Consider the following 14,754-nt stretch of genomic DNA (forward strand, 5'->3'; position numbering starts at 1 on the left):
ATGTTAGTGAAGACGCCACCGGTTTCCCTGACAACTGTTACCAAGGGAGCCGAGTCTCTTGTCTTGTTTAGTGCATTTCTGAGCTGGTCGAGAGTGTCTGTGTGTGTGTGTGTGTGTGTGTGTGTGTGTGTCTCAGTCCTGGATGTGGAATAGAAACACCTGGAGAGAGAGCAGTTCGAGGGAGGGGGATTTTACACTTCTGATTTCTTCTGAAAAGAGGAGCTGTGCTGTTCTGTTTTGTCCAGAGCTTTTCTTAGATTTGTTGGTTTTTTTTTTTTTTTGTGCAAATAATCACTAGGAGTGGCTTAAGTAAAAGTTTGGGGCTTTTGAGGTTGCTCAAGCATGGAAATCGAGAGTGACGCTGATCGAGCCATTGTCAGTTATCAATGAAACGCCCACGTCCTCTCAGGTTTCCGGTTTGTCGGGATTTACACGCCGCTTTCCTTTCCTCACAAACCAGGTGTTGAGTCATTCTCCTTTTCTGTCGCTACAGCAAAATAGACAAAGGTTTAGTCAAGTGTGTTGAGACATCCAGACTGATGCTTTTTTCTGTAGTTTCTGTGAAAGTGAAGCAGGGAACATAACAGACTAGGGGGGGGGGGAGTTACTGAACACACACTCATCATGCCATCATATGTTTGTCATTCTCTCTTACCAGAAGCTGAAAAGAAGGGAAATGAGACTTTTCATTTAACACCCAGAGTCCAAGCCAAGTAATTGGCTTTTCATTTAGTTCACTGTCTTGTTTTTGTTGACGAAGCTCGTGTGAGTCATGAGTAGGATACACGTGCTTTTCACACAAGATGACTGTATGTCTGAGGTGTATTTTAAGAGCAATGACTGCGTGCCATGACCAGGTTTTTTTGAATTGACTCTTCCTCGTTTCACATCCACAGAGACTTGTGTTAGCCATGTAAAGATCACTTTCATCTGCTCTTTCGCAGTCTCAAAGTCTGTAAAACGCATATCTGTTCAACAGGAAGCCTCAGCCTTTAAACCCCTCCCCAAGGCCTCCCTGTCTCTTTCTTTCAAACACACACACACACACACACACACACCCCTCAGGGAGGCCTGCTTCCTGTGGATGTGACGACAGTTTCCTCTCCCCAAGAGCTCTGTTCCCTTCTCTTTAACGTCACACACACACGTGCATCTGGTTTGTGTGTGTGTGTGTGTGTGTGAGAAAGAGAAGAGATGTGCCACACTAACCCAGTTGTGTGTTGTCAGTCACAGGCCCAGATGTCACAGTGGTGAGTGCGGGAGACAAAAGGGGCCTCATGTTTTCATGGTTTTCTACCAGACCCCCTCCTCTGTGTTCTGTTTCTTTTTCCACAAGCAAACAAAATGTAGGCTAACTGTTTCTCATCAGTTTTGTCACAGTAAGCCCGGAAATCAACCTTCTCATCATTTTGCTTTTCATCGTTTGCTTTGCAGCCAAAGCATGTCTTAAAATAATAAAAAAAGAATTCAATGGAAAAAAGACGTGTCGACACGCCAAACAGCATGTTCACAGGCTGACCACCAACAGCCAAAATGACACGGCGTCAGTTGCAGCTAAGCTAAAGCTCTGCTTTCTCACCGTTGTTTCAAAATCCACTGAATTTTGAAATAGATTCAGCCCAGCAGAGGTATAATGTGAAGATTCCTGGTCTTCCTCCCCTCTGTGCTTTACAGCCTCTCTATGTCAATGTGAATGTAAAGCAGATATGAGGGAGTGCACATACAGTATAGGTCAGGAGGAGACAAAGATAATAAGAGCTTTTATCTGGCCTGTTATGGCTGGCTGGTGCACTGCTGAGCACAGAGGACCTGGGTGTAACTGGGTGAACGGTTAGGTCAGCGCTCCGTCGCCCTGGATGGAGGGTTGTTGTCTTCAGATGGATGCTAGCGGGAGATAATCGTCCATCACGGAGGTCAGATGCTTCTGTGTTTTGTGTGCAAGGAACAATGTTTGCTCGCCGTGTCCTCGGCTGACCCACACTGCCCTGGAACGGTGCCTTCTGATATTCTGTGTGTGTGTGCAAGGATGTGGATGTGATGAAGTTAGCCCGCATCACTGTCTTGGAACGGCATGCACTGACGTACGCACACGCACAAACAAACAAACACACATGGGGACGCGCACATACACAAAGGGAACCTGGCAACAAGGCGGGGGTGGACGGATGCAGGGGCTGACTGTTCTTCTGTGCGTGTGTGTGATTGAGAGAAAGAGAAATGCACGGTGTTTCCTCTAGAACACGATCACTATCTGGGACTGATTATGTAATGGCCAAGTTGAGTAGAGAGAGAGAGGTAAAGAGATAGAGAGAGAGAGGACCATGCATGGCCCTTCCGCTTGTCCTTGGCTAGAAATTCGGTGCTGCCAGAACTTTCCCTTTATTATCTCTTATCTGCTACTTCTCCTAGCCTTATCTGGTCATTTCTTATCAAACAGGCTCCACAGTGACTTTACCAGGGCAGTAACACTCTCCAGCTGCCTGAGTTCACCCCCTCCAGCTCCTAGTGTTCAGGCTCATCCTTTGTCATTGTTCATATCTCCTACCCTGCTGTCTCTTGCTCTTTCCCCAGACAGTATTGATCAACATAACCATCTTGTATTGAGTCTCAACTTTTGAATTTTTAAAATAGGCACAAAAATCTGCCACCAGGATGATAAAGATAACTTTTTTCAATGACGTTTGCTCTCCTGGCAATGTTTTCACTTGTCCAGGCGGACATTTTTTTTTTTTTTTTTTTTTTTTGCAGCATATGCCCTCGTTGCCTCCCCTCGTCTCTCTGCAGTCTATTTTCCTCACATGGCCTCAGTGTGGTTGTCTGGCTGGGGACCAGTGCAGGCCCGTGGTTGGCATGGAAGGGCAACGGTGAATAAATTAAGGCCACTGCACAGAGACAGACGTCATCTGAACATCTTAATTTCAACCATTTGCCCCCTTCCCCCACCCCACCCCACCCCAAATCATGTTAGTGTCTAAGCAAGCTTCCCTGCCACAAGCTTGTGACTTTGGTTTGTGTGTCACGTGGGATTATGGTCGGTTTTTTTTTCCACAAACTTCGTTTGCGTGTGTGTGTGTGTGTGTGTGTTTCTTTGTTAAACACCAGAGGTTTCAACAGAGCTCCTTTTATTTTCTTTCTAGCTTCTTGGTTGGTGTGGTTGAGGATGGTTGACACTGCTTTTTTCTCCTTGCCAAAGCTTCCTGCTTGGCCCCGCCTCCCAGCTGATCGTTGGGGTTGCCGTGACAATAACTTAACTTACGCAACTACGGCAACGAGGGTGTTGACAGGAAAAGCTCTTTGATGTCTGGCGTCAATAGGGGGGGATTTCACTTGCACAAGATGAACCACGGGGGGGAATTTCTGATGAAACTGTTAATTGTGTCATCTCTTTGGTAATAATTGATATAGAACAGCTGTTTATACTTTGGTATCGAGGCGACCAGCACTAGAGTAGTAAGTCTTCATTCACTTTCACTTGATCTAGCTTCACATACTGAACTCAACTGTATAAAGAAACACAGTATCTTGTTGTGGTAAAAATGAGGTGAAACGCTCTTTCAGGGCGTCACTGAAGCGGAATATCTCTGTTTTTTTAAGTCGAATACCGACCGTTCCAATGGCTCTGGAGTAACCAACACAAATATTTGACATTTGTTTGAAATGCTTTTATCAACATTGACTCATCATTTCTCTTGAACTTACGGTCTGGTTCTTCTCTTGGTCATGAAACTCCCCCCCCTTCCCCGCATCACATCCTGTTTGCCGATCTAAACACATACACACGCGCCTACAATAAACCCATGCTGCATAGGAAGCAGAAGTGACGTCACAAAGTCCGAGAAATTCCCACTGCTTTCACATTGGTGGCTGAAACACGCCCCCGGTCACCTGACTTGTCAGTGGTGTCCCAGGAGGGCGGAGTTTACGTGGAGCGGCTTGGGGTAAGCCCTTTTTCCCTTTTAGATTGAGTCATCAGGGGTTCCCCGAAAAATGAAAAGTGCGTTACGCTCGAATAAACAAACTTTCACTCTTTCTCCTTGTCAGATAGACGTCATAACTGGGACAGCCGCATTTTATCACTTTAGTATCATCAGATAGAACCTGAGCTGGTATGTAACACTGTCTGCAGTCTGTGTGTACACTATCTGGTTTCAGAGTACTGAGTTTCTCACACTGTGCTGCGAGCAACGTGATAGCCAAGATAGCAACTGGAATAGACGACCGTTTGGTCACAACAGACATAAACACACACCCTCTATAAAAGTGGTAATTAAAACCTCGCCACTGTGTCCCTGTTTGCACTGACTAGTCACAACTGGGTCTCTGCTACATCTATATCCATATCTCTCTCTTCATTTTTCTAACTCAAACCTCTCCCCCCCTCCTTTGTCACGCTCTCCTCTCCCTACAATACCATGTGTTTTTATTTATTTATTTTTTTTTCTTCACTATGTTTCCCCAGCGCTTCTCTTTCACACATGATAGTTGACTTAGCCCACCCGGCTCTTCCTGTTAGAGCGGGATCAGCCGTGTTTGTGCGCCTGCTTGCCTGTTAAGCTGAGCAGTCAGTCTCACCATTGTGTCTGTGTGAGAAGTGAAAGGGAGAGCGAGTGAACAAGAGACCCCCTCGTTTCCCAGTGTGTCAGCCTCCCTGCTGATTTACCCCCACGCCTCTGAGCCTCCCTCAGGTTTTCCAAACACACTGTTCTGAAACTATGCGTCACCTCAGAAGTTGGGAAACCAGGAGGGGTTGAGGGTAGCGATGATACACTGTCTAGCAGGGTGAAGAGGTCCTTGGCTCACACTGAAAGCTCGGACCGCTCTCACGACTGAATTATATCATATGCTTTGAGACTTAAGCTTCATGAGAGGCGAGGCTGTTGCTGTGCATTGTAGTTTTGAGTATTGTGTCTGCTTGGCTTCATGTCGTTTTTATGACAGCTTGACATGAATGTTTTTTTTGTCTTCTCTGTCTTTCAGTGTTGAGGAGACCCCAGAGAGATGATTGGCAGCAGAAGCTGAGCCTTAACACAACTGTGAATCAATAACTTGGTGCTACTCTAAAAGGTACGCTCAGCACGAGTGCGTGTTTGTATCTTAAAGCATGTCAGAAGCGGTCTTGACAGTTAACACCAGCCTCTCTGCCAGCCTATCTTCACATAGCAGCAGCGCCTGTTGGATGATGATCCCCGTGCAGCAGAAGGGAGGAGATAGAGAGGGCGGTGTATGTGTCACTGTATAGCAGCCCTCCTGACAAGCTAAAAGCGGACGGCGATTGAAATATCCCTTACTGGGCTTTAAATAGAGACAGAGAGAGATTCAGAGTTGGTGGGAGGAAGAAAGGAAGAGGAGAGGAACCGGTGGGAGGAAAGACTTGCGTATGACCAGAGCTAATTTGGGAAAACTGGTGGATGAGTGCTGAGTTGAGCAAGAGAAGTGAATCATAACCCGTGTGTCTGTTAGCATTAGGCTACGTACTCGCTGACTAATGCATTATACATGACTTGCTGCCGTGTTATTTTTTTCTTGCTGAGCTAATGGAAAGGCATTGAACAACTTGTTACTATTATGTTGAATCTTCACTTCAACAGAAGATGTTTCACTAGTTTTTAACAGCGCCGGTGAATGTGCAGGTGTGACCGCATGCACCTCAGGTTTTGTCAGGGATCTCTTTTGTTGTCTTTTTTTAAATTGAAGTACTTTGAAACGTGGACTTCTTTGTACCTTGACACCTTCTGTCTTTTGTGTTGTGTGTGTATGTGTGTGTGTGTGTGTCCGGTGTTTCAGAAGGCAGGGAGGGGAGGGAGTTATCTCTCAGCTTCTTTTATGCGTTTCCCCCTCAACCGTTTTCCTTTGTGTAGCCTCAGCGTATGTGTAGTGTGCATATGTGGGTGTGTGGGAAGGTGTGTGGGCGTTTTCATGGCACCGTTCCTACTCTTCCACTCCACTCCACCTCCCTCCATCCCTTCCCTCTTCTCCATCACCATCTTTTCTCCTTAATCTATCCTTCCATCCTGTTCGGGCCGTCTGTCGCTGCTGCCCCCTTCCTCCCCTTCCTCCCCCCCCCCTTCTCCCTCTCCATCACGCCTGCCGTAATGAGATTAAACCTTAGTGTATCCACCGGGCATGCACACACACTTTATACACACATCCTTCAGATCGTTGCAGCACACACACACACACACACTATCACCAAAAGAGTGCACAATATTCTCTCTCACATGCACAAGCCTGACACGGACATGCAGCTTGCACACTTGGCATTGCTTCCAACCCACATACACTTACACACACACACACACACACACACACTTGGCACATGACCAAGGCCTCTCACTCGCAGTCTTTCCCTCTGTCTCGCTTTATCAGAAGGCCCATAGTAAGGATTACAGTAACCCCAGGTCTGTCCTCATAGGTGAGCTCCCCAACTGAGCCATCTGGGCCTCTGTAATAATCCTTCTCTGTACTGACTGGTTTACTTGCACCTCCTACAGGCTGCCTGACACATAACAAGTCACATACAGACAAAGACATCCTTCATAATGTAAGACTTCAAGTGCATTTAAGTTATGCTAATGTTACCCGAGGGAAATGTCCTAACTAGAGGAGAAGCCATTTGAAATGTGAGAACTTGCTATAAATAAGCAAGCGAGTTTCATGCAGTTTTTCCTCTGCAGTCACAGTTTTGCCCGGCTCTCCACTGCCCTATATTCTACTTACACCCTCCCCTCTGTGCTGGCAAGCTCTCCAACTTACACACATACACCCACCAACTAGCCTATATAATAGAGAGCCCACTGGCATTTATTGACTTTTCAGAGTGTCTCTGTCTCGCTCGTTCTCATAGTGGCTCTCCTGTTCTTCTCTTTGTCTCTCTCCAGCCATTAGGCTTTTAGGTTCTCGGTGCTGAGGACAGAGGAGTCGGACAGTACAGATATTCTCAGTGTTGGAGTGAGGCCCTCTCTGTGCTGCAGTGGAGGGCTTCACAGACACAGCTAGTCTGGTGAGTGCAAGCTCTCTGATTCACTATAATGCAGACGTAGTGTTGTGAATATGTGATGGGCAGAACATACTGGTGTTGTATAACCTTTAGAGATAATGGATTACGGTTTGAATTAAAGTAAGTAATTTCAATGAATCATTTTGGCTTTTTTAGTGTCTGAGCTGTTGTTTAACTTAAATATAGTAGCCTAAAAGTAATAACATTTCTGAGTTTGGATCCTTCGGCTACAGTCTATAATCTTGATGGACTAACTAGTATTTGTAGTGCAATAGATTTTTAAGATAATCTGTTGAAACCTGGTGTGTGCTGCATAATGAGACGTCTGCCGTTTGACCACAAATCCACCATGGATGCCATAATATTGAACAGATGATGGTACTTTATAACAGTAACACATTGAGTGATTAGATTTTCTGTTGGTAAAGATATTTAATAGTTAGCCTCAGGTAATAATCACCTTTTCAAACTGTGAAGCGTTTTGGAGTGTAACTTCTCATTATACTGTACAGTCCACATGTGTTTCTGTATGTGTGTTGACTATATGACTGTCATTACTAACATCTGTAGGCTGGATGCATCACGCAGTAGAGCAGTTTGGCGGGCGTGGCACACGGGATTCCTTCCCTCTGGATGGACTCAACCGGGGACCATGGCCTCCCGTGGGCGGCCGCGCCTGGCAGCCACCTGCCAGGTATGTTGCCTCGACAATGCATACATAAAAACTTTCCCAAACCGCTTTGTTAACTGTCCATCAGGTCTAACCTTTAGATTAGAACTCTAAACTGGTGTTTCATCTTTTAACAACAGAACTGAAGTAAAAAATTCACATTTACTTAACAACCTTTGTGTGAAAAATGCCATATTTTATTTTTTATTTGGGAGAATAAATAGGAAACTATGCTGATGTATAGACATGTCATCATCAGGTGTTCGCCTGGAATGAACCAACACCAGCTCCTTCCCCATCTACCTCCTGGTCCTATGGGCGGACTGAACCATCCCAGTAAATTCTTTAGTAATGGGTAAGTGCACAAAATAATCAGTAAAAGAATTCAATTTAGAAAGCAGATTGTAATTAATTTACAGAAGACTTTAGTTTCATTTTCGATTTTTTTAAAATATTTTTTAATCTTCTGCCTTACAGGCCCATGCGAGGTGGTGAGAAGCTTGAGCTCCCTCAGCCAATGTTACCAGGTCTGCAGAGGGAGCAGCAGAGACCTCCTCCTCATCATCATCTTCATCCTCCACCTCCCCACAGAGCCTGGGAGCAACTAGGCCAGCTGTATGAATCCCACCTTCCTCCTCAAGGACATTCTGTTGTGCCCCTGCCCAATGAGCACTCACTTCGTCTCCATAATGGAGGCTATGCAGGCAGCGGCGGACCTCCCCCCAACCCACATCTTCCCCCCAGCAGGCCCAACCAACTGCTGAAGGTGAGCAACAATTGTACTGATGATTTCATAGCAGCTTTTTGCACTAAACAGTTTTTCATAGATTAAAAAAGGTAAATGGTTCTCTTCGCGGTTTAAGTTTTGTTTCTCCTGTTTGTTTTAGTTTGGGGGTCCTCAGGAGTCGCTTGTTCCCAGGGGTCCACAATTGCTGGGAGATGAGATGTGGGCTCAGGTGCACCAGGTATGAGCTCTCTAATTGGCTATGATCATGTTTCATCATCCATACAGAGTCAGAACAGTCACTATTCTGTCTGTCACTACTGCGGCAGACTCCAGTCATAGCCCCTGTCACTGAGCTTTGGCTGAAAATATCAGGAAAATGAACTGACTGCAGTAGTTGCATTTTACACTGATCCTTTCATTTTTCTCTGAACAGCAGAGGGGCTACCCTGGAAAGATGCAAGGGGGTCAGCTGAAGAGACCGGGCCCTCCACTGGGGGAGCACTCTGTCATCCAGCACACTCCTCTGCCATCCCTGCACCCGTCCTCCCGCCCAGCTGCAGAGGACTCTCCCAGCCCCAGCAAGAGGAAAAAGAGTTCAGATCAGGTATCAGACAGGAACAACCCTTTTTTAAAAATCTGTTAATACCAAAACAGCGACATTGAGTGGCAAATAATAACTTAAGTTATTTATTTTCTCCACCGTTTTATTTGTCATTCTTATTAGTCTTTCAGTCACAAACATTCTAATGTCCCACTCCCTGTGCAGGTCTCCCATCCTGGGCAGCAGCGTTTCTCTGGCCCAGGCCAGTCTTTGTTATCACAGCATCAGTCATCAGTCCACCACCTCCCTCCAAAACCGGCCTTCTGGAACCCCCTTCACAAGGACAACACTCCCTGGCAGCCTCAGACCGCTGACCGCAAGAATCCACCGTCGCAGGAGTTCCAGGTCCGAACGGTAAGGAAATACGCCTTCATTGGACAAAGGCCATTTAGAGCTAGGGGGTAATATTTTACTATTGACCGCAATCAGTGGGAAAACCTTCATTGAATTGAGTGGTGCCATAAAGATGTATTGATTCTATTAGCTGTCTGAACCTCACTGAGAGTATTGTTTGCTGCGCTGTGAATAACACCAAGCCCCAAATTGATTTCCTTTTTCCTGTTTTGTTAAGTAGCAAATCCTTTGTTAGTTTTATATTACTCTTATCATCCTCTGTTGCATTATTGCTCTTTCTCTATTGTTTATCAGGAAACCCATAAACAAGGAATGGGCAGCTACACCCAAAAGTCCTCTCCTGTCTCTTCCACTCCTTCGACCCTCTCTCCTCCACCGAATTCCTCTCCTGGTAGCTACAACCATGGATGTGCTACTCAGCTACAGAAAGACACGTTCCAACCTCAGGCTGTAAACCAGCAGTCCCCTCACTCCTCCTACCCCAGCCCCAGCTCCAAACTGGGGCTAGCTCCACCCTGCCAGGCCATGGAGCCTCGTGGTCTTCACAACCAGAGAGGCCCTCTCATCGGGGGCCAAGGTGGCAGCCGAGCTACCTCTCACACGGCATCTACCCCAACCAGGGGAGACAGAGATCAACACCTACATGCCCAGTCGTCACCAGCAAACCCTCCTGCATCCAGCAACAACAAGAGCAGCAGCAGCAGCCGTGTGCCTTACAGCCACTTCCAGCCTCATCCAGGGCTGGGGCACCAGGGTCCCCCTCCTCCTCCTCCTCCACCTCCTCCTGCCAGCAACACCACAGTACCTCAGCAAAGTGGGCCCCATGAGGCCTGGAGATACCAGAGCAGGCCCAGCAGTCACTCCCTGGTGAGTACAAGTCATTCATGCAATAGCTCATTTGTACCATGTTTATATTATTTAATTTATGTGCAATTATTAGTTTTATACCTGATATAATCCCTCTTTATAAGGCAGCAGGTGTTTTTATTCCAAAATAAACAGGCTTACATTTTAACTGTTAACCCAGCTGCAGTTCTCGAGACAGTGATCATTATAACATTCATTCATTGAAATTTGCTCTACATGTGTCTCTTCAGGATTCGGGCATCTACAGGCCTCCAGGACTGCTACCTCAGCGCCAGCAGAGCCACAATCAGGTCGTGGATAGTCAGGTTCCAGTTCCCTCCCAGCATCACCCTCACATCAGCCCTACTCTGCCCCCAACCAACTCCACCCGTACCCCTGTCATCACCCCCAATCTTCCCATGTCCCAGTCCTCCTGCTCCATCGGCGGCTATAGCAACAGCAGCAGATCTGGTGGTGTAACTGCGGCTGGTGTCTCCACGGTAACCACATCACCCCCTGCTGGTTGCTGTGTGAACAATGGCAGCAGTAATAACAGTTGGCAGAGAGGAAGAGAGCCAGCGCTCGAAAGCTCCACCAGCACCGTCACTAGACCCACCTCTCAGCTGGATGCCCTGCTGCAGCCTGGCTGTCAGAGAGGCCAAGCTGCCAATCAGCCTCACCAACAGGGACTGCCCAGACCACAACAACATGGACCCAACAAGTCCCAGCCCACAAAGGGGAAGACATCATACTGTTCTCAGGCTGAACTGGGGCAAACTCCTGCATTCTCCTCCTCCACCTCATCATCATCATCGTCATCTTTCTTCTCCTCAGGGCACCAGAGGGCAGGAGACAGTGTAATTACAAGCAGAGTTTCAAATCCTCTTCCAAGGTCTCCTCCTGCATACTATCCAGCTTCTCGCTCCACCGTCAACTCTGCCTCTCAGCCATCCAATCCAGCCCTCTCCTCCAGACTGGGTCATCAGCCAGACTCTGGCTCGACCCGGGCTTACTCTCAGCAACAGATTCGTCCACCAGCCCCAACCTCTGTCCCCCAGTCCATTGAAGAGGCTCTAGACAAGCTTGATGCTGAGCTAGAGGGACACATGCAAGCTGAGGAAAGAAGGAAGAGGGACAGAGAGGAAGAAGAGAGAAGAATGAGAGAAGAGGAGAGGCGGAAGAAAGAATGGGAAATGAGACAAAAGCAGGAGGAGGAGAGGAAGAGGAAAGAGCTGGAAAAGAAGAAGAAGGAGGAGGAGGAGAGAAAAAAGAGAGAATTGGAGAGACAGGAGGAGGAGAGGAGGAGGAGCGAATGGGAGAGGCAGGAGCAGGAGAGAAAGAAGAGGCAAGAAGAAGAGAGGAAGAGGAGAGAAGCGGAGAAGCTGGAGGAGGAGAGGAAAAGAAGAGAATGGGAGAGACAGGAGGAGGAGAGGAAAAGGAGAGAATGGGAGAGACATGAGGAGGAGAGGAAAAGAAGAGAATGGGAGAGACAGGAGGAGGAGAGGAAAAGAAGAGAATGGGAGAGACAGGAGGAGGAGAGGAAAAGGAGAGAATGGGAGAAAAAGGAGCGGGAAAGGAAGAAGAGAGAGTGGGAGAGGCAAGAGGAGGAAGAGAAGAGGAGGGAAGCAGAGAGGCAGGAACAGGAGAGAAAGAAGAGAGAGCTGGAGAGGCAGGAGAAAGAAAAGAAAAAACAAAAAGAGTTGGAGAGGAAAGAGGAGGAGAAGAGGAGGATGGAGAGGAAGAGGGAGGAGGAACTGTGCAGTACAAAAGGCAAAGAGCAGACTGCTATTGAGAATCTGGAGAAACTGCTCTCTGGCAACACTTCCCCAACACCCCCACCTCCACGCCTCTCTTCTGTTACTGCGCCTCCTTCTGGTCCACCGCCCCCCAGCTCCCAGGCTTCACCCCCATTCCCCTGGCTAAGCCGTGGCGGGGTTCTCCCCTGTCCCCCAGGCCAGACGCCCAACACCACTACTCCTCTAGAAAGACTGCGGCCGCCTCCTCTCACACCTCAGACTGAGTATGCCAGAGAAAAGCAGAGGCAGAGAGAGATGTGGAGCAACAATGGCGGAACGACATTCAGTCCCTCATCAACACACAATACCTCAGGGATGAGCCAGCCGGTATACCCCAACAAGCCCCCGGCAATGCAAGCCGCACCCAACCAATCCAAAGACTCAGCCAGGGAGAGAGACAGCAGCCAACACTCTCTCCCCACCATGGCACTTAGAGAGCCCCCCAAACTGTATCAGGCTTTTCCCAGAGAAAACCTGCCGCCACCACCTCTATCTACCAACTCCAGCTCCACAGGGGGAATCCTCCAGAAGAGGGTGACAGGAAGTGGGTTGGAAAATGCCAGCAGCTGTGGCACTGACTCTGACAGTGCTCAGTTTGAGGAGGAGCCCTCCGAGTTGTCCACACTACTCCCTGATGGTCTGGCTAACATTATGGCTATGCTGGATGAATCTATCCAAAAGGAAGAAGAGATGTATAACAATGAAAAGACTGGGTCCACAGGTCTTCTTGACAACTTTTCTCCTAGTGTCCAACCTATTAAGAGCTACCTGTGTGCCCCAGACCTCATCCCAGCACTGAAGCATCAGCCAAACCAGGAAGACTTTGGGTCCAACCCCCATGCTAGCCCTCCTGTGCTCAGCCGCCAAGGCTCTCTGGCATCCCCTTGCAGCCGGACATCTTCTCTCAATGAGGAGGATGAGGACTGCTTTAAACCTTCTGCAAATGTCCCCCTGAACCCTAAACAGTCAATGGACATGGGGATGGGAGCAGGGAACACCAACTACCGCCATAGTGACCTGGCCAAACTTTATGGCCTCCCCGAGCAGACTAAAAGTGAGGCTGACGAGGATGATGATGAAGAGGATTCTGAGACCCCGTCTTGTTCTCCACCACCCCAAAGACCCCACCTGCACCAAACAGGTGTTAACAGCATGTTCAAGTCTCTAGCAACAGTCCTAGGGAGCCAGAAGTATGCTTACCGTGGTGGGCCTTTTGGGAGACCCCCTCCATCAGCTTTGGTTGGGGTCAAATATTCCTCTTCGCTGTCACTGGGCCCTGATATCTACCGCCAGCAGCAAGGCAGCTCTCCCACGTCAGATTCAACCAATCCGCCATTCAGTCCAGCTGCTTCTTCTCAAAAGTCCTCCCCTCCTCAGCTGGAAGATAAGAAACTAAAAATAGAGGATGCTGATGTCTGGAGAGATGATGGAATAACAACAGAGGAAAGGACCAAAAAGGAGGGTATTCCTACCATAAAGCCTATTAAGGTAATCAAGGAGGAGCAGCGGTTGACAACCATCTCTGAGTCTTCTCTGGCAGAGTTGGGCAAGAGCTGCGAGGTCACGCTTAGTCGACAGTCACTTCCTAGCAAGAACTCCCTAGATAATCCCGATGGCCATGGCAAAGTAGAGGACAGACACAAATCTGAGAAAGTAAAAGAACACAGAGAAAAAGACCGAAACCGGAATAGAGAGAGGGAGAAAGAAAAGAAGAGGAAGCACGGTCACAGCCACAGTAGCAGCAGGAAGCATGAAGATAGAAAAGAAAAGAAGAAGCATAGAGAAAAGAGAGAGGAAATGGCCTTTTCCTCTTCTTCATCATCGTCATCTTCTTCCGCTCGTTCTAGCTCCAGCCACAAGCGTCACAAGGATGGCAAGAGCCATAAGGAGAAGAAGGATCGTAGAATTCTCGGAGACCTCAACCTTCAGCGCAAGGAGGGGTCTGAGAAGAATCGGAGTCATTATGACTCTGATAAAAAGAAACGTACAGATGCATCTGGTGCCAGCTCCACCAGTGAAGGGGAGCATGCAGAATGGACCTCAAGAAATTCTGAAGAAAGATCATCTGAGCACAAAAAAGGCACTGAATCTGGTTCCTCGCTAGGTTCCACAGACTTCTTAAAACTGAAGGCGCTGTCAGATGGGCCACCCAAGGAGCTGAAGATCCGTCTGATCAAAGTCGAGAGCGGGGACAGGGAGACATTCATTGCCTCGGAGGTGGAGGAAAAGAGGATCCCATTGGAAGAAATCAGCATCAAGAACACTGCCAGTGAAATCATCAGGTCCTGCAAGTAAGTGCGCTGTTGAGGAAGACTTTTAAAAATGCGTTCAATGGGAAATTTCACAAGGGTTTATATTTTTGTGTGGGTCAGGGTCTCATGGTTTCATTACTCAAGAGATTTCTAATTGGCACATTTTTTACTACCCAGTCTAAATTACCTTTCAGATATTTCTGTGAACAGGATGAAGTTTAAGTAAAATGCTAAAGTTATTGTACTATTGTAACATCAGGAAGCTCAAGTGCAAAATAGTATAATAGAAACTTGCATAATGTCACACGTTTTGCATCTCTCAACATCTTTCTTTTGTTCTAGGGGTGCCAGAGTGAAAGGGAAGTTCAGAGAGTCTTACTTGCTCCCAGAGTTCTCTGTCAAGCCCATCATGAACACAGAGGAACCTATTCCTAGAGAGAAACTCAATCCTCCTACACCCAGCATCTATGTAAGTCACTATTTGTACTACATTTCATGAATCTGCTAGCTT

At 47.6% G+C, this 14,754-nt stretch overlaps 1 protein-coding gene across 7 annotated transcripts in view; it reads left to right on the forward strand.

The window, feature by feature from the left end:
- Positions 1 to 14,754, forward strand: part of kdm6ba (lysine (K)-specific demethylase 6B, a) — a 103,333-nt gene that overhangs the window by 83,325 nt on the left and 5,254 nt on the right. For 4 of the 7 annotated variants that reach the window (XM_067579216.1, XM_067579210.1, XM_067579211.1 and 1 more), the window contains 11 exons: positions 4,978 to 5,064; positions 6,879 to 7,000; positions 7,568 to 7,691; positions 7,927 to 8,022; positions 8,145 to 8,433; positions 8,555 to 8,632; positions 8,828 to 8,998; positions 9,161 to 9,349; positions 9,644 to 10,216; positions 10,447 to 14,282; positions 14,586 to 14,712. In XM_067579216.1, the coding sequence (XP_067435317.1) occupies positions 7,573 to 7,691; positions 7,927 to 8,022; positions 8,145 to 8,433; positions 8,555 to 8,632; positions 8,828 to 8,998; positions 9,161 to 9,349; positions 9,644 to 10,216; positions 10,447 to 14,282; positions 14,586 to 14,712 (5,478 nt within the window). In that variant the 5' untranslated portion in view covers positions 4,978 to 5,064; positions 6,879 to 7,000; positions 7,568 to 7,572. The remainder of the gene's footprint in view (positions 1 to 4,977; positions 5,065 to 6,878; positions 7,001 to 7,567; positions 7,692 to 7,926; positions 8,023 to 8,144; positions 8,434 to 8,554; positions 8,633 to 8,827; positions 8,999 to 9,160; positions 9,350 to 9,643; positions 10,217 to 10,446; positions 14,283 to 14,585; positions 14,713 to 14,754) is intronic. The other 3 variants (XM_067579213.1, XM_067579214.1, XM_067579215.1) reach the window with 2 other exon arrangements.

Source organism: Thunnus thynnus, chromosome 22 (assembly GCF_963924715.1).
Source record: "Thunnus thynnus chromosome 22, fThuThy2.1, whole genome shotgun sequence".
Classification (NCBI taxonomy): domain Eukaryota; kingdom Metazoa; phylum Chordata; class Actinopteri; order Scombriformes; family Scombridae; genus Thunnus; species Thunnus thynnus.